At 50.6% G+C, this 22,877-nt stretch overlaps 1 protein-coding gene and 1 long non-coding RNA gene across 6 annotated transcripts in view; one reads left to right on the forward strand and one right to left on the reverse strand.

Annotated features, from left to right (window-relative positions):
- Positions 1-22,877, forward strand: part of EFCAB8 (EF-hand calcium binding domain 8) — a 108,114-nt gene that overhangs the window by 15,624 nt on the left and 69,613 nt on the right. For 4 of the 5 annotated variants that reach the window (XM_017884134.1, XM_017884132.1, XM_017884133.1 and 1 more), the window contains 6 exons: positions 2,454-2,572; positions 5,086-5,189; positions 14,943-15,078; positions 18,763-18,868; positions 21,735-21,819; positions 22,646-22,770. In XM_017884134.1, the coding sequence (XP_017739623.1) occupies positions 2,454-2,572; positions 5,086-5,189; positions 14,943-15,078; positions 18,763-18,868; positions 21,735-21,819; positions 22,646-22,770 (675 nt within the window). The remainder of the gene's footprint in view (positions 1-2,453; positions 2,573-5,085; positions 5,190-14,942; positions 15,079-18,762; positions 18,869-21,734; positions 21,820-22,645; positions 22,771-22,877) is intronic. The other variant, XM_017884136.1, reaches the window with a different exon arrangement.
- LOC108537011 (uncharacterized) lies at positions 17,046-21,831 on the reverse strand. Its single transcript, XR_001887686.1, has 3 exons — positions 21,673-21,831; positions 19,924-20,133; positions 17,046-17,348 (listed from the first exon to the last, which is right to left on the reverse strand). It is a non-coding gene; the product is annotated as an uncharacterized LOC108537011 (long non-coding RNA).

A 22,877-nucleotide genomic window follows, 5' to 3' on the forward strand; every position in this document is an offset into this window, starting at 1 on the left:
TGCTCCTTCTTTCTTCTCCCCATCTTTTCCTTCAGCCAAAGTTTATATTTTGATAATTACTTTTAAAAGATACAGTTTGGCCAGGCGTGGTGGGCTCACGCCTGTAATCCCAGCACTTTGGGAGGCCGAAGAGGGTGGATCACTTGAGGTCAGGAGTTTGAGAGCAGCCTGGCCAGCATGGTGAAACCTCATCTCTACTAAAAATACAAAAATTAGCCAGAAATCGCTTGAACTCAGGAGGCGGAGGTTGCAATGAGCTGAGATTGTACCACTGCACTCCAGCCTGGGCAACAGAGCGAGACTCTGTCAAAAAAAAAAAAAAAAAAGATGCAGTTCACCTCTCTCCTAGATGTCTGAATTTATTAATGTCTATTTGTTGCCATTATATACTTTTGCTCTGCTGCTTTTCTTCATTTTTATTTAATTTATTTATTTATTGAGACTGGGTCTCACTATGTTATCCAGGCCGGAGTGCAGTGGTGAAATCTCTGCTCACTGCAACCTCCACCTCCCAGGCTCAGGCAATCCTCCCAGCTCAACCTCCCTAGTAGTTGGGACTACAGGCATGTGCCATCATGCCTGGCTAATTTTTGTATTTTTTGTGAAGATGGGGTTTCACCATGTTGCCCAGTCTGGTCTCAAACTCCTGGGCTCAAGCCTTCTGCCCACCTCAGCCTCCCAAAGTATTGGGATTATAGGTGTGAACCCTTGCATCCGGCCTTTATTTTATTTATTTTTTAGAGACAGGGTCTGTCTCCATCACCTAGGCTGGAGTACAGTGGCGAGATCATGGCCAACTTCAGCCTCTGCCTCCTGGGTTCAAGCCATCCTCCCACCTCAGTCTCCCGACCAGCTGGGACTACAGGCTCACGCCACTACACCTGGCTAATTAAAAACATTTTTTTGTAGATTGTGTCTCCTTATGTTTCCCAGCCTGGTCTCAAACTCCTGATCTCAAGTGATCCTTGTACCTCAGCCTCCCAAAGCACTGGGATTATAGACATGAACCACTGTGTCTGGCCTTGCTTCTACTTTTCTTTTCTTTCCTTTTTCTTTTTTTGAGACAGTCTCACTCCGTCGCTTAGGCTGGAGTGCAGTGGCGCAATCTCGGCTCACTGCAACCTCTGCCTCCTGTGTTCAAGTGATTCTTGTGCCTCAGCCTCCCAAGTAGCTGGGATTACAGGCACATGCCACCAAACCTGGCTAATTTTTTTGTTTTTTAAAATATTTAAATATTTACTTATTTATTTTGTTTCCTTTTTTTTTTTTGAGACAGAATCTGGCTGTCTTGTCCAGGCTGGAGTGCATTGGTGCGATCTTGGCTCACTGCAACCTCTGCCTCCTGGATTCAAGTGATTCTCCTGCCTCAGCCTCCCAAGTAGCTGGGATTACAGGCGTGTGCCACCATGCCTGGCTAATTTTTTTTTGTTTTTGTATTTTTTAGTAGAGACAGGGTTTTGCCATGTAGGCCAGGCTGGTCTTGAACTCCTAGCCTCAGGTATCTTCCCACCTCTGCCTCCCAAAGTGCTGGGATTACAGGCATGAGCCACCGTGCCCGGCCTGGTTCTCCTTTTCTTTGCAGAGTTATCTTTGTCTCAATCCTTCATCTTTGTTAATTGTATGGAAATGGGAATTGATCTTTTTTAGTGCCTCCCTTCCCTGCACTGCTGTGGGACCAGCACAGTGCTCCCATATGGCGCGTATTCAGCCAGGATTTGTGGGGTGGTTGAATGTTGAGCAGATAAGATGCAAAAGATAACCATATGAGGACAGAAGCTTCTGGAATTGGCCTAGGCTGGGGTGGCTGGGGTGGATGCTGAGATGTGAGGAAGGGAGACAGGTCCAAGAGAGGGGCTGGATTTGAGTTTTGAGGGGCTGGAGGAGGCAGCCTTCTAAGGGCCCCGTATCTGGCTGGAGCCATCTCCCTTCTGTGCCCCCTGCAGTGGACCAGCTGAGGACAGTAGGGGTGGCAGCACCAAGACTGCCTTGAACCAAGCGCACCTGGTAAACATGGTGTTTTTTTTTTTTTTTTTTTTTTTTTTTTTTTGGAGACAGAGTTTTCGCTCTTGTTGCCCAAGCTGGAGTGCAGTGGCGCGATCCTATCTGACTGCAACCTCCGCCTCCCGAGTAAAAGGGATTCTCCTGCCTCAGCCTCCCAAGTAGCTGGGATTACAGGCACCCACCACCATGCCCAGCCAATTTATTTTTGTATTTTTAGTAGAGACAGGTTTTCACCATATTGGTCAGGCTGGTCTTGAACTCCTGACCTCAAGTGATCCACCCACCTCAGTCTCCCAAAGTGCTGGAATTACAAGCGTGAGCCACCGTGCCTGGCTGTAAATGTGGTCTTCAGTGTGTGCCTCTCAGCACCAAGACACTCGAGAACTCTGTGGCAGTGATGGGCCGAGGGCCTTGTGAGGAAGGGGATGATGCTCTCTCTTCTCTCTTTGAAGCCCTGGGCATGGACGCCTTCATCAAGGCCATGAAGAAGGTTCTAAGCAGTGTGTCAAATGAGATGCTAAAGGAGCTGTTTTTGAAGGTGGACTCAGACTGTGAAGGCTTTGTCACCTGGGTGAGAAGGGTGCCCCTGCTTCCTCAGGTGCTGGAGGGAGGCTGGAGGGTCCAGTCCTTGACCAGTTGGTGGGCTGAAGATGGGAGGCCATCATGATGTGGGAAAGCCTCCCTGTGGATTCCGGCCCCAGCCAGGGGACTTGCCCGGTGGAGAGGTCCCTCCTAAGCCCTGTGTGAGCTGAGTTCCTGGCAGCTCATTCCCCAGGGACAAATGTCATTGGCCCCTATGTGAGACCTACTGAGTTGCAGCGGTGACCCTACCTGCCATGCGGCTGTGCTGCCCACCAGCCTCCCATTTGGCTTGAGGGATTCAAGCTGGTACCACGACCATCTCATGACCCTTCACTGTCACTCAGGAAGAGGCCAACTTGTGGCTGTTATATCCAAAAATGGCAGGCTTTTACAGCAGCGTAATAATAATGCTTTCATGTTTTTCTGGTTCTAAACGTCCGACAATGGGAATATATAGCTTTTTAAGCATACAGAAAAGTACCAAGGATAGTCTGACAAATTGATGTAGCAAAGATGACAATGATAACTAGCATTTACACCAAGCACTGTGCTAAGCTCCCTATGTATTATTTTACTGAAACCTCATAGGAGCTGTTACTTACCTCTTTTTTGGCCAGGCGCAGTGGCTCATACCTGTAATCCTAGCACTTTGGGAGGCCAAGGTGGGTGGATTGCTTGAGCTCAGGAGTTCATGACCAGCCTGGGTAACATGGTAAAACCCTGTCTCTACAAAAAATACCAAAAATTAGCCGGGTGTCATGGTGCACGCCTATAGTCCCAGCTACTTGGGGAGCTGAGCTGGGAGGATTGTTTGAGCCTGGGAGGTTGAGGCTGCAGTAAGCTGAGATTGCGCCACTGTACTCCAGCCTGGGTGACAAAGTGAGACCATGTCTCAGGAAAAAAAAAAAAAACTTACCTCCATTTGACAGATTGGGAAACTGAGGTATGGGCAAGTTAAGAGTTTGCCCAAGGCTTCAGACTCATCAGCACTGGAGCCAGTGTTCAAACCAGGGAGCGTGCCTTGAGAGTCCTTGTGTTAATTGCCATCTCATCGCTCTCCTCAGTGTAGGTATACATTATAGGTTTTATTCTTAATTTTCTTGTTTTTATTTCTCTCTCTCTCTCTTTTTTTTTGGAGATAGAATCTTGCTCTGTCGCCCAGGCTGGAGTGCGATGGCACGACCTTGGCTTACTGCAACTTCTGCCTCCCGGGTTCAAGCGATTCTCCTGTCTCGGCCTCCCAAGTAGTTGGGATTACAGGCGCCCACCACCATGTCCGGCTAATTTTTGTATTTTTAGTAGAGACAGGGTTTCACCATGTTGGTCAAGCTGGTCTCGAACTCCTGACCTCAGGTAATCCACCCTCCTTGGCCTCCTAAAGTGTTGGGATTACCAGTGTGAGCCACCACACTTGGCTGTTTTTATTTCTCTTAATGTTCTGTAATAAACATTTCCTTTAGAACTAATGAGGCCAACTAAAAGAAAAGAATAAAAGTAATTTAACCCCCTCACATTCCCGGCATTCTCAGGGCTTTACCCAGTTGTCCTTCTCTACAACCCTCCATTTCTCGTTATAGCTTCATATGGTGACTGCTTTGGGCCTTGGCCATGTTTTCCAGCAGCTGGGCAGCTGAATGGAGTCTGGAGTTGCGCCAGTGGCCCTGGTTGTGGGTGCTCCCTGCTGTTAACTTGATGTTTGAGCATGAGCATCGCATATCCTTACAGGGGCCTGAGTCTTATTACCCATAGGGGAGAGTGAATTAAGAGCTCCCAGAGCAATGGCAGTTGTGGAAGTGATCTGAGGATGCACTTAGCGCTTCAGGACGGCCAGGGAGGTGCTACAGCGCTCTTTCCATGAATGCTGCCAGTAGGCTCTTCCCATACTCAGGATTCAAGAACAGGTCTGCTGTCCAGGCGTGGTGGCTCACACCTTTAATCCCAGAACTTTGGCAGAGCACTTGAGCCCAGGAGTTCAAGACCAGCCTGGGCAACATGGCGAAACCCTGTCTCTACAAAAAATACAATAATTACCTGGGAATTGTGGCATGCATCTGTGGTCCCAGCTACTCAGGAGGCTGAGGTGGGAGGATCACTTGAGCCTGGGAGATTGAGGCTGCAGTAAGCTGTGATCACACCATTGCACTCCAGCCTGGGTGACAGAGCAAGACCCTGTCCCAAAAGAGAGAGAGAGAAAAAAAAAGGCCAGGTGTGGTGGCTCATGCTTATAATCCCAGCACTTTGGGAGGCTGAGCAGTGAACTGTGATCACACCACTGCACTCCAGCCTGAGTGACAAACTAACAGAGAAAGAGCAGGTCTGTTGCTTGGCCACCTGCCTTGGCCAGTACTTAGGAAGCAGCCACCAGAAGGCTCCCCGTTGGAAGGGCCTGGGAGAGATGAGGTGGCGGGGGAGACCCTGAGAATCAGGCTTGGGTTGTTGAAACTGAAAGCCGAGACCATTTTGCCAACACCCTGCCTCCCTTGTGCTTTCTTTCTGAGGCAGCAAAAGTATGTGGATTACATGATGCGTGAGTTCCAGGGAAAAGAGGACATGCAAAAGAGCCAGTACCGCCTGCACCTCCACCTTCCCATGAGGGTCGTCCCCCTGTAAGGAGCCTCTTCCTGGGCCTTGGTGGGTGGGGTGACTGGACAAGTGCTGGTGCCAGCCTGCAGCAAGCCCCTCCCTCAATCTATGACCTTGCTGGTGCTGACCAGGGGTTGGCATCAGCCTGCTGCCTGATGTCCTTTGGCTCATTTCAACCTCACAGCCCTGTAAGTGTTAGGACTCAGGTAGGTGATTTGTCCACATTTTATAGATGAGGCCACTGAGGTCTGGAGAGGTCAAATGGCTGGCCCCAGGCTAATAGGTAGAAAGTGGCGGGGCTGCTGTGTTTGACCCTCTTAGCCCCCATTCTCCAGTATACAGCATTGCTTCTCCTGCTTCCTGTGCTGGTCAGTGCGGAGTGGGTCTGGCAGTTTCATCACAGGGGCACCGGTGGCACAGTTGGCCAGCACAGGCAGGAATAGGAGTTTCTTCCCAGGCGACAGGGAGGGAATTGCTCCTCAAACCCCCAGTCAGGCCCTGGAGGCCTCAGTGTGGCTGGCCGCGGGAGCAGGTCCCTCTGTTACTCCTGGAGCTGGTGGCACTGCCCTGCCTTGGCTTCTGCCTGACCCCCCTGCTTACTCCTCCTCCTCATGGCTCCTCCACCCGCTGTGCCCACTGCACCCTGGCTTTGCAGGGGAGGAAAACTTCCCTCTACCCATCTGAGGTTCATTGGCAGGGACCTCTGTAAGAGAAGATAGAGTCACAAGGATGAGCATACAAGTTTATTTAATATAAGTTTTATATGACATGGGAAACTCCATAGGAAATGAAGACCCTAAGAAACAGATAACCTGAGGGTTTTCATGCTAGGTTCAATGGAGGGTGGAAAGCTGTGAAAAAATAAGATAGGACAGAGGGGCCATGAGCCAAGGGTAATACATGGTGGAAACAGCAAGGCAGTTAGTTCAGATTCTTGTCCCTGTCCCTGTGTCTTCGGGCACCCCTCACATGAGTCTTATGACCGGCTTCAGGGGAAGGTCAAATGGTCCTTCCTGAACATACTGCTTCTCAAATTCCTTCAGTTTAACAGACTCAGTATGCTGCGTTGACCTATTTAGGGGTAGCATGTCTCAAACCCCCTCAACCTCTTCTGTCTGTGCCAGGGCTCAATCTGCCCCATGGTGTGTTCCTCCTCCTGGATTCCCTAAGCACGAGGAGCACTGTGGGGGCTCTGACCTGCTGGGCCCAGGCCGCCCAGGTCACTGGCTCCCTTCCTGCAGTCTGCCCTGGAGCACTGCTGCCTGGGGCAGGTGGCCGGGTGGGGAGCTGGGTCCTGAGGTACAAGGTGTGGCAGCCTACATTTGTGACCAGGTCAGGAGGGAGCTGTGGGTGGGTCTGTGCTAAGAGGACCAGACCTAGACCAGGCCACGGGGAAGACCAAGAGCTGGAAGGCAGCCCTGGCCCTCAGGCAGCCTGGGGTTTAATAGAGAAGGTGGCTTGAATGAAAGTCACCAAAGGGTAACTTTTTTTTTTTTTGAGACAGAGTCTTGCTCTGTCACCCAGGCTGGAGTGCAATGGCGCACTGCAACCTCCGCCTCCCAGGTTCAAGCGATTCTCCCACCTCAGCCTCCCAAGTAGCTGGGATTACAAGCGCCCACCACCACGCCTGGCTAATTTTTTTGTATTTTTAGTAGAGATGGGGTTTCACCGTGTTGGCCAGGCTGGTTGCGAACTTGTGACCTCAAGTAATCTGCCTACCTTGGCCTCCTAAACTGCGAGGATGATAGGTGTGAGCCACTGAACCCAGCAATAACTTAAAACAAAATTTTGATTGGGATTTAATTGAGAAATAACCAATAAATATGAATGATGAGAGATTTCATAACTATATATTTTTTTAACATTTACTGGTTTATTATAAAGAATATTGCAAAGAATACTGATGAACAGATGTGTAGGGCGAGATATGGAGAGAGGGATGCACAAGCTTCAGGAATCTCCGTGTGTTCAGCCAAGGGAAGCTCTCGGAACCCAGTCCTGGGGGGTTTTTAGTGGAAGCTTCATGACATCAGCATTCCTTCCCCCAGGGCATAGGGCAGGAGTCTCTCTGGGGCCGTGGGAGTTATGAGCCAGGAACTATCGACAAAACATATCCATATAAAACACCACAAGCCCCCACTCCTGGTTTTTGAACACAGAGAACACAGCTCCCTTATAGCAAAAGAATACACAACTCAAAAGATACTGCCACATTACTAGAGTCCCATTCAGTCATTAATAATTCATCCCGTCCGTCATACTATATGGCTCCCAAGCTGAGGCCACTCAGGTGTGCAGGCTTCCTTTCAATCTTGTCAGGTTCCAAAAGCTGGAGCTGCTTGGCAAATAAACCTCTAAGGCATATGGAATCATTGAGCTAAGAGACAATGCCATCTCTCTTTTCTTTTTTCTTTTTTTTTTTTTTCTGAGACGGAGTTTTGCTCTTGTTGCTCAGGATGGAATGCAGTGGCGCGGTCTCAGCTCACGGCAACTTCTTTTTTTTTGAGACGGAGTCTCGCTCTGTCACCCAAGCTGGAGTGCACTGGCCAGATCTCAGCTCACTGTAAGCTCCGCCTCCCGGGTTCACGCTATTCTCCTGCCTCAGCCTCCCCAGCATCTGGGACTACAGGTGTCCACCACCATGCCCATCTCATTTTTTTGTATTTTTAGTAGAGATGGGGATTTCACCATGTTAGCAAGGATGGTCTCCATCTCCTGACCTCGTGATCCACACACCCCGGACTCCCAAAGTGCTGCAAGTGGTAGGTTCTTAAGTCTTGTTTAATAAATCTTTTCTAACAGCCCACCTCCTTGACCTTCTAGTCCCTTCATCTCTCCTCTTCAAAAGAAGTTTGGTGCCTCCACTTCTTGACTGAAAACCATTTTCTTATTCCAATTTTAANCTTTTTTTTTTTTTTTCTGAGACGGAGTTTTGCTCTTGTTGCTCAGGATGGAATGCAGTGGCGCGGTCTCAGCTCACGGCAACTTCTTTTTTTTTGAGACGGAGTCTCGCTCTGTCACCCAAGCTGGAGTGCACTGGCCAGATCTCAGCTCACTGTAAGCTCCGCCTCCCGGGTTCACGCCATTCTCCTGCCTCAGCCTCCCGAGTAGCTGGGACTACAGCGCCCGCCACCTCGCCCGGCTAGTTTTTTGTATTTTTTAGTGGAGATGGGGTTTCACCGTGTTAGCCAGGATGGTCTCGATCTCCTGACCTTGTGATCCGCCCGCCTCGCCCTCCCAAAGTGCTGGGATTACAGGCTTGAGCCACCGCGCCCGGCCAACTCACGGCAACTTCTGCCTCCTGGGTTCAAGTGATTCTCCTGCCTCAGTCTCCCGAGTAGCTGGGATTACAGGCACCTGCCACCATGCCTGGCTAATTTCTATATTTTTAGTAGAGACGGGGTTTCACCATGTTGACCAGGCTGATCTCAAACTCCTGACCTTAGGTCTCCCAAAGTGCTGGGATTACAGGTGTGAGCCACTGCACCCAGCCAGTCATCTCTTGCTCTGAGAACTCCTTTGAGTTGTTGGTGTAATACTGGATTTCTCTCCATTTAATCCATTTATTCATCTTTACCCTCAGCTAGTATTCCTCCTTTTCTCTATTTCTCATTTATTTTTACCCAATGCACCTTTGCATTGGGTAATCCTTTGCAAGGGACATCAGGTTCAGCCACTGCCCATCTGGATCGCTGGTAGCAATGCTAGTCTAGCGAGTGCCTCCCCTCAGTCCATTCCCATTCATAGAGAATATGGTTACACAAGTTCCAAACTCACGAGCCATTTTTATCACGAGGCAATATAGCTGTATTTATTTTTAACCCCCATTTTGCCAGATGGGATGAAGGCACAATCCACCCCCATCAGGCCCTTAGGGAATTCTCACAACATTTTAAAACATGGTAACTGTTTCTTGCTTAGAAATTATCCCTGCTTGGCTGGGCGCAGTGGCTCAAGCCTGTAATCCCAGCACTTTGGGAGGCCGAGACGGGTGGATCACTAGATCAGGAGATCGAGACCATCCTGGCTAACACTGTGAAACCCCGTCTCTACTAAAAAATACAAAAAACTAGCCGGGTGAGGTGGCGGGCACCTGTAGTCCCAGCTACTCGGGAGGCTGAGGCAGGAGAATGGCGTAAATCCAGGAGGCGGAGCTTGCAGTGAGCCGAGATCCGGCCACCGCACTCCAGCCTGGGCGACAGAGCCAGACTCCGTCTCAAAAAAAAACAAAAAAGAAATTATCCCTGCCGAGGCATGGTGGCTCACACCTGTAATCCCAGCACTTTGTGAGGCCAAGGACGGTGGGTCACCTGAGGTCAGGAGTTTGAGACCATCCTGGCCAACATGGTGAAACCCTGTCTCTACTAAAAAATACAAAAATTAGTTGGATGTGGTGGCACGAGCCTGTATTCCCAGCTACTCAGGAGGCTGAGGCAGAAGAATCGCTTAAACCTGGGAGGCAGAGGTTGCAGTGAGCCGAGATGGTGCCACTGCACTCCAGCCTGGGTGACAGAGCGAGACTCAAAAAAAAAAAAAAAGAAATTATCCCTGCTTCCAACACTTGTAATTGGACCCTAGGACCACTGGACCAACAGGTAGGGGAGAAAAAAAGTTTGTTACTGGAAAGGGGTTCTGATCCAGACCCCAAGAGAGGATTCTTGGGCCTCATGCATGAAAGAATTCAAGGCGAGTCCATAAAGTGAAAACAAGTTTACTAAGAAAGTAAAGGAATAAAAGAGTGGCTACTCCATAGGCAGAGCAGCCCCAAGGACTACTGGTTGGCTATTTTTATGGTTATTTCTTGGTTATATGCTAAACAAGGGGTGGATTATTCATGAGATTTTGGGAAAGGGGTGGACAATTTCCAGAACTGAGAGTTTCTCCCTTTTTTAGACCAGGTAGCATAACTTACTGATGTTGCCATGGCATTTGTAAATTATCATAGTGCTGGTGGGAGTGTCTTTTAGCATGGTAATGAATTATAATTAGCATATAATGAGCAGTGAGGATGACCCGAGGTTACTTTCATTGGCATCTTGGTTTTGGTGGGTTTTGACTGGTTTCTTTACCTCATGCTGTTTTATCAGCCAGGTCTTTATGACCTGTGCCTTGTGCCAACCTCCCATCTTACCCTGTGACCTAGAATGCCTAACCTCCTAGGAATGCAGCCCTGTAGGTCTCAGCCTTATTTTAACCAGCTGTTATTCAAGATGGAGTTGCTTTGGTTCAAATGCCTCTGACAATTTGGGCAGGAAAGAAAAAAGTAGTAATTTTACAAGTATATTCCTCCCTTGGCACAACTGCATAGTCATACCAGCATCCTCCCCACTTTTCTTTCCACATCAACCAAAAAAACAGAAAATCTAGTGAGGACACCCCTTTGGTCCCACTCCTGCTGAAGGTGAGCACACACTCTTGAGGGTGGGTAAGCCAGGGCCTTCATGCATCCGTCCCCTCCGTTTTAGGCAACCAGTGTTTCGATTGCCTGTTGTGCTTTCTACCAGCAATGGGGTTCTCTGCCATTGTTGGACATTAAGAGCTCAAGAGTTTGTTTCTTGGTCTGAAGAAATGATGGCCGGCCTCCAAACCCATCTGACATCTTCTGCTCTGTGTTTTTATGGCGCTCTGAGCAAAGCCCACTCCAGAGTTAGTGTCTCTTCCTGTCCAGACCCATTTGTAGCCCTCCAGGGCTCCCAGCATCAGTCTCAGCTGTCTGCTGTGTTTCAGGACCTTCCCAGAGGGACTGTGTCTCATGGTCATTGGCAGTCTCTGTCTCCTTCCTGGCATTATCTGCCTGACGGAGTGCAAGAGGAACATGTCTAGATTCAGCCCATCTCCACACTCTGCAGCTCCCCACTAGTTACTCATTTTATGGAACCAGGTGGCCACCTCATGGGAGCACACGGGGATCTCTGCTTGTCAATTCTAGTCAGCTTCTGAACCTGGGAGTTCTTCTGAGGGGCATTGACTTGTTCAGCTTTAATACACCCCTCAGATCTCCACAGGGCCGTGCTCCATGGGACATCCCTTCAACAGGCCAGGTTTCCCTGGCCCTCTTGCCTGAGTGCATGGCCAGGCCATTGGTCACTGCCTGTGAGTCAGTAAAATCCCAAACACAGGAGCTTCCACCACTGTTCAATTCTTCCATCACTGTTAGAAAAACGGCACGCAAGGCAGGGCACGGTGGCTCACGCCTGCAATCCCAGCACTTTGGGAGGCCAAGGTGGGCGGATCACCTGAGGTCAGGAGTTCGAGACCAGCCTGACCAATGTGATGAAACCCCGTCTGTACTAAAAAGACAAAAATTAGCCAGGCGTGGTGGCATGTGCCTGTAATCCCAGCTACTCGGGAGGCTGAGACAGGAGAATCGCTTGAACCCAGCTACTTGGGAGGCAGAGATTGCAGTGAGCCGAGATTGTACCAACGCACTCCAGCCTGGGCAACAAGAGTGAAAACTCTGTCTCAAAAAAAAAAAAAGAAGAAGAAGAAAAACAGCATGCAAATGCAATTTAGCCCGCTGAGACTGACCAGTTTCTACCTTCTTTGCTCCAAGTAGCAGCCCTCCAGACAGAATATTGTCCATTCACTTTGAAACTGGAAAGCCAGCATTTCCTTGTTGGACACTTGATAGCTGTTCACAGCACACTGTCCAAGTGTTGATAGAACCCAGCAGCACCTCACACAGTTCCAGAATCAGTCCTGGGGTAAAGAGGCTCCTGGCTTGTGAATATCTCTTGCTTGCATTCCCCAGGTAGCAAGATGCTGTGTAAACCATTTCCATTTTATTGTATTTATTTTTTGGGGATTTTTTTTTTTTTTTTTTTGAGACAAGGTCTTGCTCTGTGGCTCAGCCTAGAGTGCAGTGGCACCATCTCCGGTCACTGTAACCTCTGCTTCCTGAGTTTAAGCGATTCTCTTGCCTCAGCCTCCTGAGTAACTGGGACTACAGGTGGCTGCCACCACACCTGGCTAATTTGTTGTTGTTGTTATTTTTGGAAACGGAATCTTGCTCTGTCGCCCAGGCTGGAGTGCAGTGGCTTGATCTCAGCTCACTGCAAGCTCCGCCTCCCGGGTTCATACCATTCTCCTGTCTCAGGCTCCCGAGTAGCTGGGACTACAGGTGCCCGCCACCACGCCCGGCTAATTTTTTGTATTTTCAGTAGAGATGGGGTTTCACCGTGTTAGCCAGGATGGTCTCAATCTCCTGACCTCATGATCTGCCCACCTCAGCCTCCCAAAGTGCTGGGATTACAGACATGAGCCACTGTGCCTGGCCTAGTTTTTGTATTTTTAGTAGAGACGGGATGTCACCATGTTGGCCAGGCTGATCTTGAAGCCCTGACCTCAGGTGATCGCCTGCCTTGGCCTCCCAAAGTGCTGGTATTACAGGTGTGAGTCATTGCGCGTGGCCAACCATTTCCATTTTATTATGGATTTCTTCTGGCCTCTGTAGGCCCCATTAGAGCATTTCTCTGATATCACTCAAGACATCTGGGTATTTCAGGTTTCAAGATAATTTTATGTCCTTCTGTCATAGGGGTAGCTTCAGTTAATGTCCCATAGCAAGGTAGTAAATGCCTCTCAAGGGGACATTCCCTAGTCCAAAGTCCAGTAGTTGTTGCAGGGAGGTGCACACGGGCTTTTGCCGTAAGCCCCAGGAAATACTCTACAGAGGGTTATCCGGTGGAGAATTTGTCCCTGCCAGCGCTCTAGCTTCTACTCTGCACTGTGTGGGCCTGGGCAATCTTGCTGGTTCCCATTTAGCACATCCAGCTCATGTAGCTTGAAGGGCGATTTACATACTTCTGTTTTACAGCAGTAGGAAGGGGAGACATTCCCTAATTAGATATAGTGTTCATTCCCACGATACAATCAGATAAAAGCAGCCACTTCACATGACGTATGTTCAAATACATAACTGTACATTTTGGCATGAACACATTACTTGATAAGGTCAAGCCTTCACTGCTCTATTTCTTTGTTTATTTTTTTTGAGACAGAGTCTCACTCTGTCACCCAGGCTGGAGTGCAGTGGTGCAATCTCGGCTCACTGCAACCTCTGTCTCCCGGGTTCAAGTAATTCTCCTGCCTCAGCCTCCTGAGTAGCTGGTACTATAGGTGTGCGCCACCACACCTGGCTAATTTTTGTATTTTTAGTAGAGATGGGGTTTCACCATGTTGGCCGGGCTGGTCTCGAACTCCTGACCTCAAGTGATCCACCCGCCTCCTGACCTCAAGTAATGCTCCTGACCTCAAGTGATCCACTAGCCTCAGCCTTCCAAAGTGCAGGGATTATAGGCGTGAGCACCCCTGCCCGGCCAGGTCTTTCTATTTCTTTGGGCCATTTAGATCTCGAGGGTGTTTAAAGGTCCTGAAACAAAATGTCAAGAAGCTTGTTCCTATTTTCTCCTATTTATCTGCTCAACCTACAAACCCGGAGAGCTTTCCAACTTGGTGGGGAAAATAAACGAGTAATATTTAATTACCTTCATGAAACAGTAACTTTAAAAAGTTGGCTTACCTTTATTGAGCCTGGGCCGGGTGCACCAAATGCAGCCTCCCATCTGATCCCAGCCCTAGGAGGTGCAGGTGCTGTCGTCATGCAGGTGAGGAAACCAAGTCCTCCCTGAGACGCCGTTTCCTTAGGGCTGTCTTCCCTTTTCCTAGCTGTCACCTATCATCCCATTCTGCACCGTCTTTGGCCCTGACAAGTGTCAGGGTTGGAAGAGATGAGAGGGCAACTGAGAATATTCATCACAATCTGCCCAGAGCCATGGGCTGAGGACAGGAGAGAGGAGAACCGTGCCCAGACACGTTTCCCTTGCTCTTCTGCAGAGATGGTAATGGCAATTGAATTTTCACAGTGGCGTGGGTTATCCTTAAGCCCAAGGTCAGACCAGGCCCACTAGATTTGGAAAGGGCCCTGGAGGAGGGGTCACAGTGCCTGGGTTCTAGTTCCAGCCCTGCTGGTAAATAGAACATAACTCCAGGCAAATGATTATCCCCTGGGTCCCTGTAGGAGGAGGTAATATCACCTGCTCTACCAGGGCCCAAAGATTGGGCAGATCAAGTAGGAGAGTGTGTGCCATGCCATGCTGGGAAGCTGGAATGGCAGGGACTCTTGATGGCCAGACAGCTGGTTTAGCCCACTTGGGTGCAGGGGAGCAGCCCCCAGAGGGGAGCATCAAAGCCTGTGCGAAGGCTCAAGGGCGGCCTCCTGCGAGGCCAGGCCTGCCCCAGGAGCTGTTGGCTGTAGGGTTTGGTGCGTGGGGCCCTAATTCCCCACTGCTCCTTGTCCACTTTGATTTTATCCTTCGGTTCTGTTCCCCCCTCTACCCCAGAGCACTAGAGCAGTTGCAAGAAAGTGCTGTTTCTCAGTTTTCAGCCTCAGGCTCCACTCTGCTCACCCTCTGTGGCCAGCTTTTCCTATGAAAAGAGCTTTGCGAACAACCTCCGTTCTGTCTCCTCTGTCCCATCACGTCGCGAGGAGGCTGGCTGGCTACTCGCAGGATAAGCCTGCTGCTTCTCGCTTCTGGAGCCCCGCCTCATATCAGCTTCTACGTGGGGCCATTTTTCTTTTGGCCACTGTTGATGATCCAGTAGAAACCCGGTTGGAGGAGCCAGCTCTGGTTTTCTGGCGTGCGCGTGTGCGTGCGTGTGCGTGACACTCTGCCAGCTTTTGCCCCTCCTCCTCGGTGGCTGGCTGTTCTGTCGCAGGTGTCCCCTCCCTGAGCTGTTTTTGCTTGGGCTCTTCTCTCTCTCATCGCCTTCCACAGGAACCATGGCTGTGAGGTGGTGAAGGTGGTGTTTTTAATCCACCGGTTCAAGAAGATCGGGTGTTTCCTGACTGTCACCAAAGATGGCATCCTGCAGTTCTGGTCTGAGTCCTTCTTGCTGATCAGCTCCTTTAGGGTGAGTGGGGCCGGTACACATGGTACACACATGGGTCATTGGAGAGCCTCTGCCTTAGCACCCCCATGGTGAAGGTGACCTGGAGCCAGGCAGATTCATGGTCTAAGCAGCCTGGACTCGCAGTCACAGCACCTGGGTCCTGTGGGAGCCACACATTTCCCTTCTGCTAAGCGGGATTCCACCTGGATGTCCATTCCATGTGGTGTCTCACAAACCCCTCAAACCCATTAGCCCAAACAGCGTGTCCCTTTTGCTATCCCTGCCCACCAGGTTTCCTTCTCTTGCATCCCCATCTCAGTGAATGGCATCGTCACCCCCAAGACTCCTGTGCTAGGGGTCAGCCACTCCCACGCTGTCACCACGTCCTACCAGTTCAGGCCTTTTGCCTGGACCAGGTGGGAAATCATAGTGGTTGTGAGCATGGGCTCTGGAGCCCAACTCCCAGGGTTAGAGTCCTGACTGTACCACCTGCCAGCTCTGTGACCTGGACAAGGTACTATATATGCCCCGTGCCTCAGTTTCCCCATCTGTTAAATGGGGCTAGTCACAGTGCTTCTTCACAGTGCTTTTGCGAACACGCAATGACATAATACAAGTGTAGTGCTTGGGGCAGGGCAGGGCACCCAGCGAGTCCCCACTGGATATATTGTCTTTGTACTGCCAGCTCCTGGCTGAGAGTAGTAAATGAGAAGACGCTCAGGAGAACACGCTGTGTACTTGGTCACCAGGCCAGTCCAGAATCCTCCAGCAGACGAAGAAAGCATTGCTCTCCAGGGCTCTGCAGAAAGGTTGATTGAGAACACAGCCCCCAGATGAAGGGCTTTCTGAGCCTGTGTAACTGCAGAGTGATTCACAGTTGCATCAGGGCTCGTCCTTTGGGGAAGAAGAGGCCTGGGTGGAACTAAGGTCCGTGGGGGTCCCGTGGCTCTCCTGGGTGCACCAAGGGGGAGTCACAATTACCATCCTGAGGCTGTGGCTTCCATAGCCCTCCACCTTCCCTTTCTGTGTGTGGACTGGGGCAGGGTGTGTTGCAGCCAGAGCTCCTGCTTGTGGCTGCTACATGGTCACCAAAGCACCTCCAAAGGCTGAAGGGGACAGAGGAAGGCTCTCTGGGAAGGCCCAGCAGACCTGGATTCTTCCTGGAGGGGCTGCTTTGGCAGGAGTAGGCCTCTCAGGACCACACACCCACTGTCATGAAGATGGAAATACCTCAAGTTGGAGGCGGGGCCTGAGCTCCCCTCAAGAGCTGTGTGATCTTGGGCACAGGTCACTGAAACTCCCTAGGGCTTTTGGTTTCTCTGAACAGTATGGGGTGGAGGGGTGGGAGTTACTAAGCTACAGTTGTATGTGAGTTAGACCCCAGCCCTGGGCAGGAGAGAGGGGCTCAGGAGGGTTCTGGTCCATTGTCTTCACCACCAGAACCACCTAGGGAGCCTTAGTGCTCTCTGAGTTCTAATGGGGCAGGCTCCTCTCTGCCCCTGCCTTCCCTATTCCTTCTGATTATCCATCTAGAGGAATTGGTTTATGCTCTTCCCTGCTCCTTCCTCCCAGCTTTTCAGATCATACTTCTTTCTGCTTTCTTCAGTTCAGAGTCTGTGGTGTCATTCAAAGAGTAAAATACAGCACCAGGCACGGAGGCTCATGCCTGTAATCCCAGCACTTTGGGAGGCCAAGGCAGGCAGATCACTTGAGGTCAGGAGCTCGAGACCAGCCTGGCCACCATGGTGAAACCCCGTCTCTGCTAAAAATACAAAAATTAGCCAGACATAGTGGCACACACCTGTAATCCCAGCTACTCGGGAGGCTGAGACATGAGAATCTCTTGAACCTGGGAGGCAGAGGTTCCAGTGAGCAGAGATCGCGCCACTGCACTCCAGCCTGGGTGACAGAGCAAGACTGTCTCAAAAAAAAAAAAAAAAAAAGAGAGTAAAATACAGATTCCTTAGGTGGCCACACCTACCTCATCTCTGGTTCCTCTCCAGCTCTAAACCCAGTGGACTGGCCTCCCTCTTCCCCAGGACACAGCAGCTCATTTCTGCTGACCTGGCTCTGCTCGTGGCTTTCCCTGCCTGGAGTGCCAGCTCACATTGTCTCTGTGTACATGCTACATGAGTGCAGGAGGCACCGGTGCTGAGCTCCTACTGAGTGCTGGGCACCACCCTCAATGCTTTAATTATTCCATTCATTCCTCGCAACTTTGCAGAACAAATCCTCAGTTCATAAGCCACTTTGACCAGGTGACGCCTGCAGATGGAAAACAGGATTCAGACCTATGGAGGGGGAGACAGGGGAAGTCAGTCTTCCTTCCCTCAGTTCCTACTTCCTCTCCCTGCAGGCAAATGCTATGACCAGTTTTGGGATGCTCTTCCATGGCTATCCTCTCTACATACCCCCCTTTTCTTTTCTTTCCTTTTTTTTTTTTGAGACTGGGTCTTGCTCTGTCACCTAGGCTGGAGTGCAGTGGTGCAATCATGGCTCACTGAAGCCTTAACCTCCTGGGGTCAAAGGATCTTCCCACCTCAGCCTCCTAAGTAGCTGGGACTACAGGCATGCACCACCATGCCCAGCTAATTTTTTCTTTTTTTCTTTCTTTCTTTCTTTCTTTCTTTCTTTCTTTCTTTTTTTTTTTGAGACGGAGTTTTGCTGTGTCACCCAGACTGGAGTGCAGTGGTGTGATCTCGGCTCACTGCAGCCTCTGCCTCCCAGGTTCAAGTGGTTCTTCTGCCTCAGCCTCCCAAGTAGCTGGGATTACAGGCGAGCACCACCACGCCCAACTAATTTTTGTATTTTTAGTAGAGACGGGGTTTCAACATTGGCCAGGCTGGTCTCAAACTCCTGACCTAGTGATCTGCCCACCTCGGCTTCCCAAAGTGCTGAGATTACAGGTGTGAGCCACTGCGCCCAGCCTTTTTTGTTAATTTTGTAGAGATGGGGTCTCCCTATGTTGCCCAGGCTGGTCTTGAACTCCTGGGCTCAAGTGATCCTCCTACCTTGGCCTCTGAAAGTACTGAGATTACAGGCATGAGCCACTGTGCCCTTTTCTTTTTAAATGTGATAATGGAGGCATATTATAATGTTGCTTTTTACCTTGGTTTGTCACTTAATCATATTTCTTGGCAGCTGTTTATTAGCATGTGCACAGCTCCCTTGTTCTTAATGTCTGGGTGGTGTCCATGGTGTGGGTTGATATCAGCTGTGCTTTCCAGGTGGCTTCTGGCCTGTTGCTCTAACAGCAGCTGCAGCATCCCCTTTGAGTAGATGCAAACACACTCATAGAAATATCTTGGAAACAGATCCGTGGATCATGATCTATGCATATTCAAGACTTTGGCTTTTTTTTGGGTGGGGGGACAGGGTCTCACTCTTGCCTAGGCTTGAGTGCAGTGGTGTGTTCACAGCTCACTGCTGCCAAGACTTTGATAGAACTGTGAGACCGCTCCAGAAGGGAGTTGTAAAGAAGGTGTTCTTCAAGCCTGTTTTACAAATGTGGAAACTGAGACCCAGGGAGGCTAGGGAGTTTATCTGTTTATTCAAGGCCCCCATCACTAGTCTTAGTGGTAGTGCTGGGCTCCCTGCTAGATCTGTGGTGGCTCCAGGGCCTCGTGTGGCAGGAGAGGTTCACGGGGAGCTGTGCTGGACTGAGTATGCTTCCCAGCCCATCTCCTCTGCTCTTCCTCTGGCCAGCTTAACCAGACCCAGCAGCTCTACAACCAGCCGATGTGGGTCGTCGACATGGTATGTCTGCACAATATGAACCTCATTGCAGTTGCGTCTACCAAGCAAAAGATAGGTGAGTCCCCCTGGGGGCTCCCCAGCCCTGCTCTCAGCCACTGGGAGCCATGCATTTGTGCCTGGGAGAAGTCTGTTAGCTGAGCAACTGTGAACATGAATCAGAGCCCCATGGGAGGATTGCCAGGTGGAGAGGCCTTAGTGCCAAGTAGGCAGGGGGTGGTCTGTGAATGCTCGAATGAATACAGTGATGTTGAACAGACCGAAATTTACAAGCCAGAGGCCATAACTGGTCCTGATTCTACCTCCTGCCTCTTGCCACTCCTAGCCCAGGCCCCCTTCACTCTCACTTAAATAGCCTCTCCTGGCTAGGTGTGGTGGTTCACTCCTGTAATACCAGCACTTTGGGAGGTGGATCACCTGAGGTCAGGAGTTCAAGACCAGCCTGGCCAATGTGGTGAAACCCCGTCTCTACCAAAAGTACAAAAAATTAGCCGGGCTTGCTGGCAGGCACCTATAGTCCCAGCTACTCGGGAGGCTGAGGCAGGAGAATGGTGTGAAACCAGGAGGTGGAGCTTGCAGTGAGCTGAGATCCTGCCACTGCCCTCCAGCCTGGGTGACAGAGCGAGACTCTGTCTCAAAAACAGAAGAAAACAAAACAAAAAATACAAAAGTTACCCGGGTGTGGTGGCACACGCCTGTAATCCCAGCTACTTGGGAGGCTGAGGCAGGAGAATTGCTTGAACCTGGGAGGTGGAGGTTGCAGTAAGCCAAGATCACACCACTGCACTCCAGCGTGGGCGACAGAGAGAGACTCAGTTAAAAAAAAAAAAAAAAAAAAAAGCCTCTACTGCATGCCGTGCTTCCCTCATGCCCCCAAAGGCAGGATGTGCATTTACAGTACCCTCTGCAGAAAATCTTCACCCTACCCCAGTGTTCTTAGGATGGAGGTGGGATCCTCGGTCTCTGTGCCCTGCCATCCCTCCTGCCCCTCTCTCTGCCCCGACAGCCTCTGCTTTTCTTTTGGCTCTCATCTCAGAAGTTACTTCCTCCAGGAATCCCTCCCTGACCCTCTATTCCAAGATCCTCTGTTAAAAAGACCGCATGAGATTGTACCTCTTCCTTCAAGGTCCCCCTTTCAGTGTCATCTCACATGTATTAGTGTGCTTCTGTTTAGTGCATGTCTCCTCCTCCAAACTGGAAGCTCCATGAGGTCAGGGACTGCATCTGTTCTGCTCAACTCAGTGTCTCAGTGCCTGGTACCTTCTGGATGCTCGATGACTATTGAATGGATGGATGACGAATGAAGCCTCTGACTGAGCAGACCTGTAAGGTGGTCAGGAAGAGGAAATTAATACATGAAATGACAGCTGGCAATGCGAGGCTGAATGGGAGGAGAGAGCGTGGCTGTTCTGGAATAAACAGGGACTTTGGAATAAAAAGGACCTGGGTTCAGAACCTGGTCCCACTGCTCTGTAGATGTCTGCCTTTGAGCAATTACTTTACCTCCCAGTGCCTCACTTTACCCAGAGGTAAAATGGGGCCAATGATACATGACTCGAGGGTGAATGTGGCTTAGTTAGGTGTGTGAAGCTGCGGGCATAGTGCCTGGCACATAGTGGGCAGTTAATTAACACTGACATCACTATGAGGCTAAATTGTGTGATACAGAGAAAGTGGTCAGCCATCAGCAAGGGCTAATCTATCTGTGACCCGCCTGGGCTTTCCATTGCAACACGTGTTTCCTGGGGACCCGGTGCTGTCCCAGACATTCTCACCCTTTATCCTCAGTCAGCCCTGAGAATTTGGCGTTAGAACCCCGTTTATTTTTTATTTTTTTGAGACAGTCTCACTCTGTCGCCCAGGCTGGAGTGCGGTGGCGCAATCTCGGCTCACTGCAACCTCTGCCTGCTGGGTTCAAGTGATTCTCCTGCCTCAGCCTCCTGAGTAGCTCGACTAGGGATTTATTTATTTTGGTTGAAAAAAAAATATTGAATTCTGGTTTGATGATGGGCCGGACCTGGTCTGCTGGGCCTGTGTTTGTTGGCTCATCAGGTGTCTGGGTATACAGGCGCACACCACCACACCTGGCTAATTTTTGTATTTTTAGTAGAGACAGGGTTTCACCATGTGTGCCAGGCTGGTTTCCATCTCCTGACCTCAGGTGGTTCACGCGCCTCAGCCTCCCACAGTGCTGGCATTACAGGTGTGAGCCATTGCACCCAGCCTAGAACCCCATTTTAGAGAGAATTATGTCACCACTGCTGTCCTGATGGAGCAGCTGTCACCTGCTCGGAGGCACTCAGACAAGGCCAGAAGCAGGGGTGGAAGTGCCACCAGTGTGATCCCTGGCCTTTGTGGCCCCAGCCCCATCCAGCCAGCACTCCTCTTGTGACCCACAGCCCTCTGGGGTGGCCCGCCATATAGAGAGGCAGAGGAGGGCGACAGGCTGCCATTCAGATGCAGGAGACAGCACGATGGCAAGGCTATTGCTCATCAGAGGCTGAAAATGAGGCTTGATCTGTTGGAAGGAGTCAGATTTTTTTTTTTTTTTTTAAATTGAGACAGGGTCTTGCTCTGTCACACAGGCTGTAGTGCAGTGGTACAATCACTGCTCACTGCAGTTTCAAACTCCTGGGCTCAAGCAATCCTCTTGCCTTAGCCTCCCTGAGTGCTGGGATCACGGGTGTGAGCCACCATACCCGGCCTGGGATTTTATTCCAGCTGCAGTTGGAAGCCTTTAGGGGCTTTCAGTGGGGTTCCCGGTGGGTGGGTTTACTCTGTAAACAGCTGTCTGTGGTTACCATGGGGGAAAAAGGGCTGAAGGGGCGAGAGATTCCTTGGGAAAGCAATGAGCCTGCTCACCGTGACTGAAGACCTCCCAGGTACGGCTGTGGGCTTCATGTGGCCTTCTGTCTTTCCCCCAGATTTCTTTGATATTAGTGACCGCAAATGTGTCCCGGCCTTCACCTTTATTGATCTGGACAGCTGTGCCCTGGTCATGGACTACTGGTGAGTCTCCACTGGGTGTTCCCCACATGAACCAGGAGGCCCAGGCCTCCTGCAGTAGCCACATCACTGACTAGTGTTGGGGCCCCCAGAAAGCCTCCTTGGAAAGATCTGGAAAGATCTCCCCTCTGGCTCCAAGGACCCTGTGTCTTCCTCCCTCCAGGCTGCTTCTCTCTCAGGGTCACCTCTCATGGTCACTCAGAGCTTGGAGTCATTGTCACTTCCCCACTCAAGACAGCCATCAAATCCCAGCAGAGGCTTGTCTAGCTGTGGCTGAGGAGTCCGGGGACATCACAGTCTATTGGGAGGGGTGACTTAACAAAGGGCAGCTGGAGGACTAGGGATTCATTTATTTTGGTTAAAAAAAAAAAAATTGAATTCTGGTTCAGTGATGGGCTGGACCTGGTCTGCTGGGCCTGTGTTTGTTGGCTCCTCAGGTGTCTAGGCGAAGCCGGAAAGTCTTGTTGGAACTGCCGTTGCTTCCAAGGAGAAGGGAGGCTATTGGGGGGCAAGGGAGGGAGTGGAGGCTCCACAGCCTCTTTTTTTTTGACTCAGAGTCTCACTCTGTCTCCTAGGCTGGAGTGCAGTGGCACCATCTCAGCTCACTACAGCCTCTACCTCCTGAGTAGCTGGGATTACAGGTGCCTGCCACCGTGTTTGGCTAATTTTTGTATTTTTAGTAGAGATGAGGTTTTACCTTGTTGGCCAGGCTGGTCTCAAACTTCTGACCTCAGGTGATTAAGCCACCTTGGCCTCCCAGAGTGCTGGGATTATAGGCATGAGCCACTGTGCCCGGCCCACACAGCCTCTTCTCTCCATCTTTCTGCAGGTCTGACTATCACAGAGGTGTATTCTGCTATGGGGACGCCAAAGGCAATGTCATTGTCTTCACCTCCGAAAATGTGACCAGTGGGCTGTTCAACCCCCGTATTCTCCCCAGGGCCTCCAAGTGGGGTAGCTAAGATGCTGGGGAAGGGGGTGGAGGCCTGGGCATGGCCTAGACGTGGGTGCTGAGCCCATCCTGGTCCCCGAGCCCCCCACTCCCTGCCTCTGCTCTGGAG

Source organism: Rhinopithecus bieti, unplaced genomic scaffold (assembly GCF_001698545.2).
Source record: "Rhinopithecus bieti isolate Rb0 unplaced genomic scaffold, ASM169854v2 scaffold_14455, whole genome shotgun sequence".
Classification (NCBI taxonomy): Eukaryota; Metazoa; Chordata; class Mammalia; order Primates; family Cercopithecidae; genus Rhinopithecus; species Rhinopithecus bieti.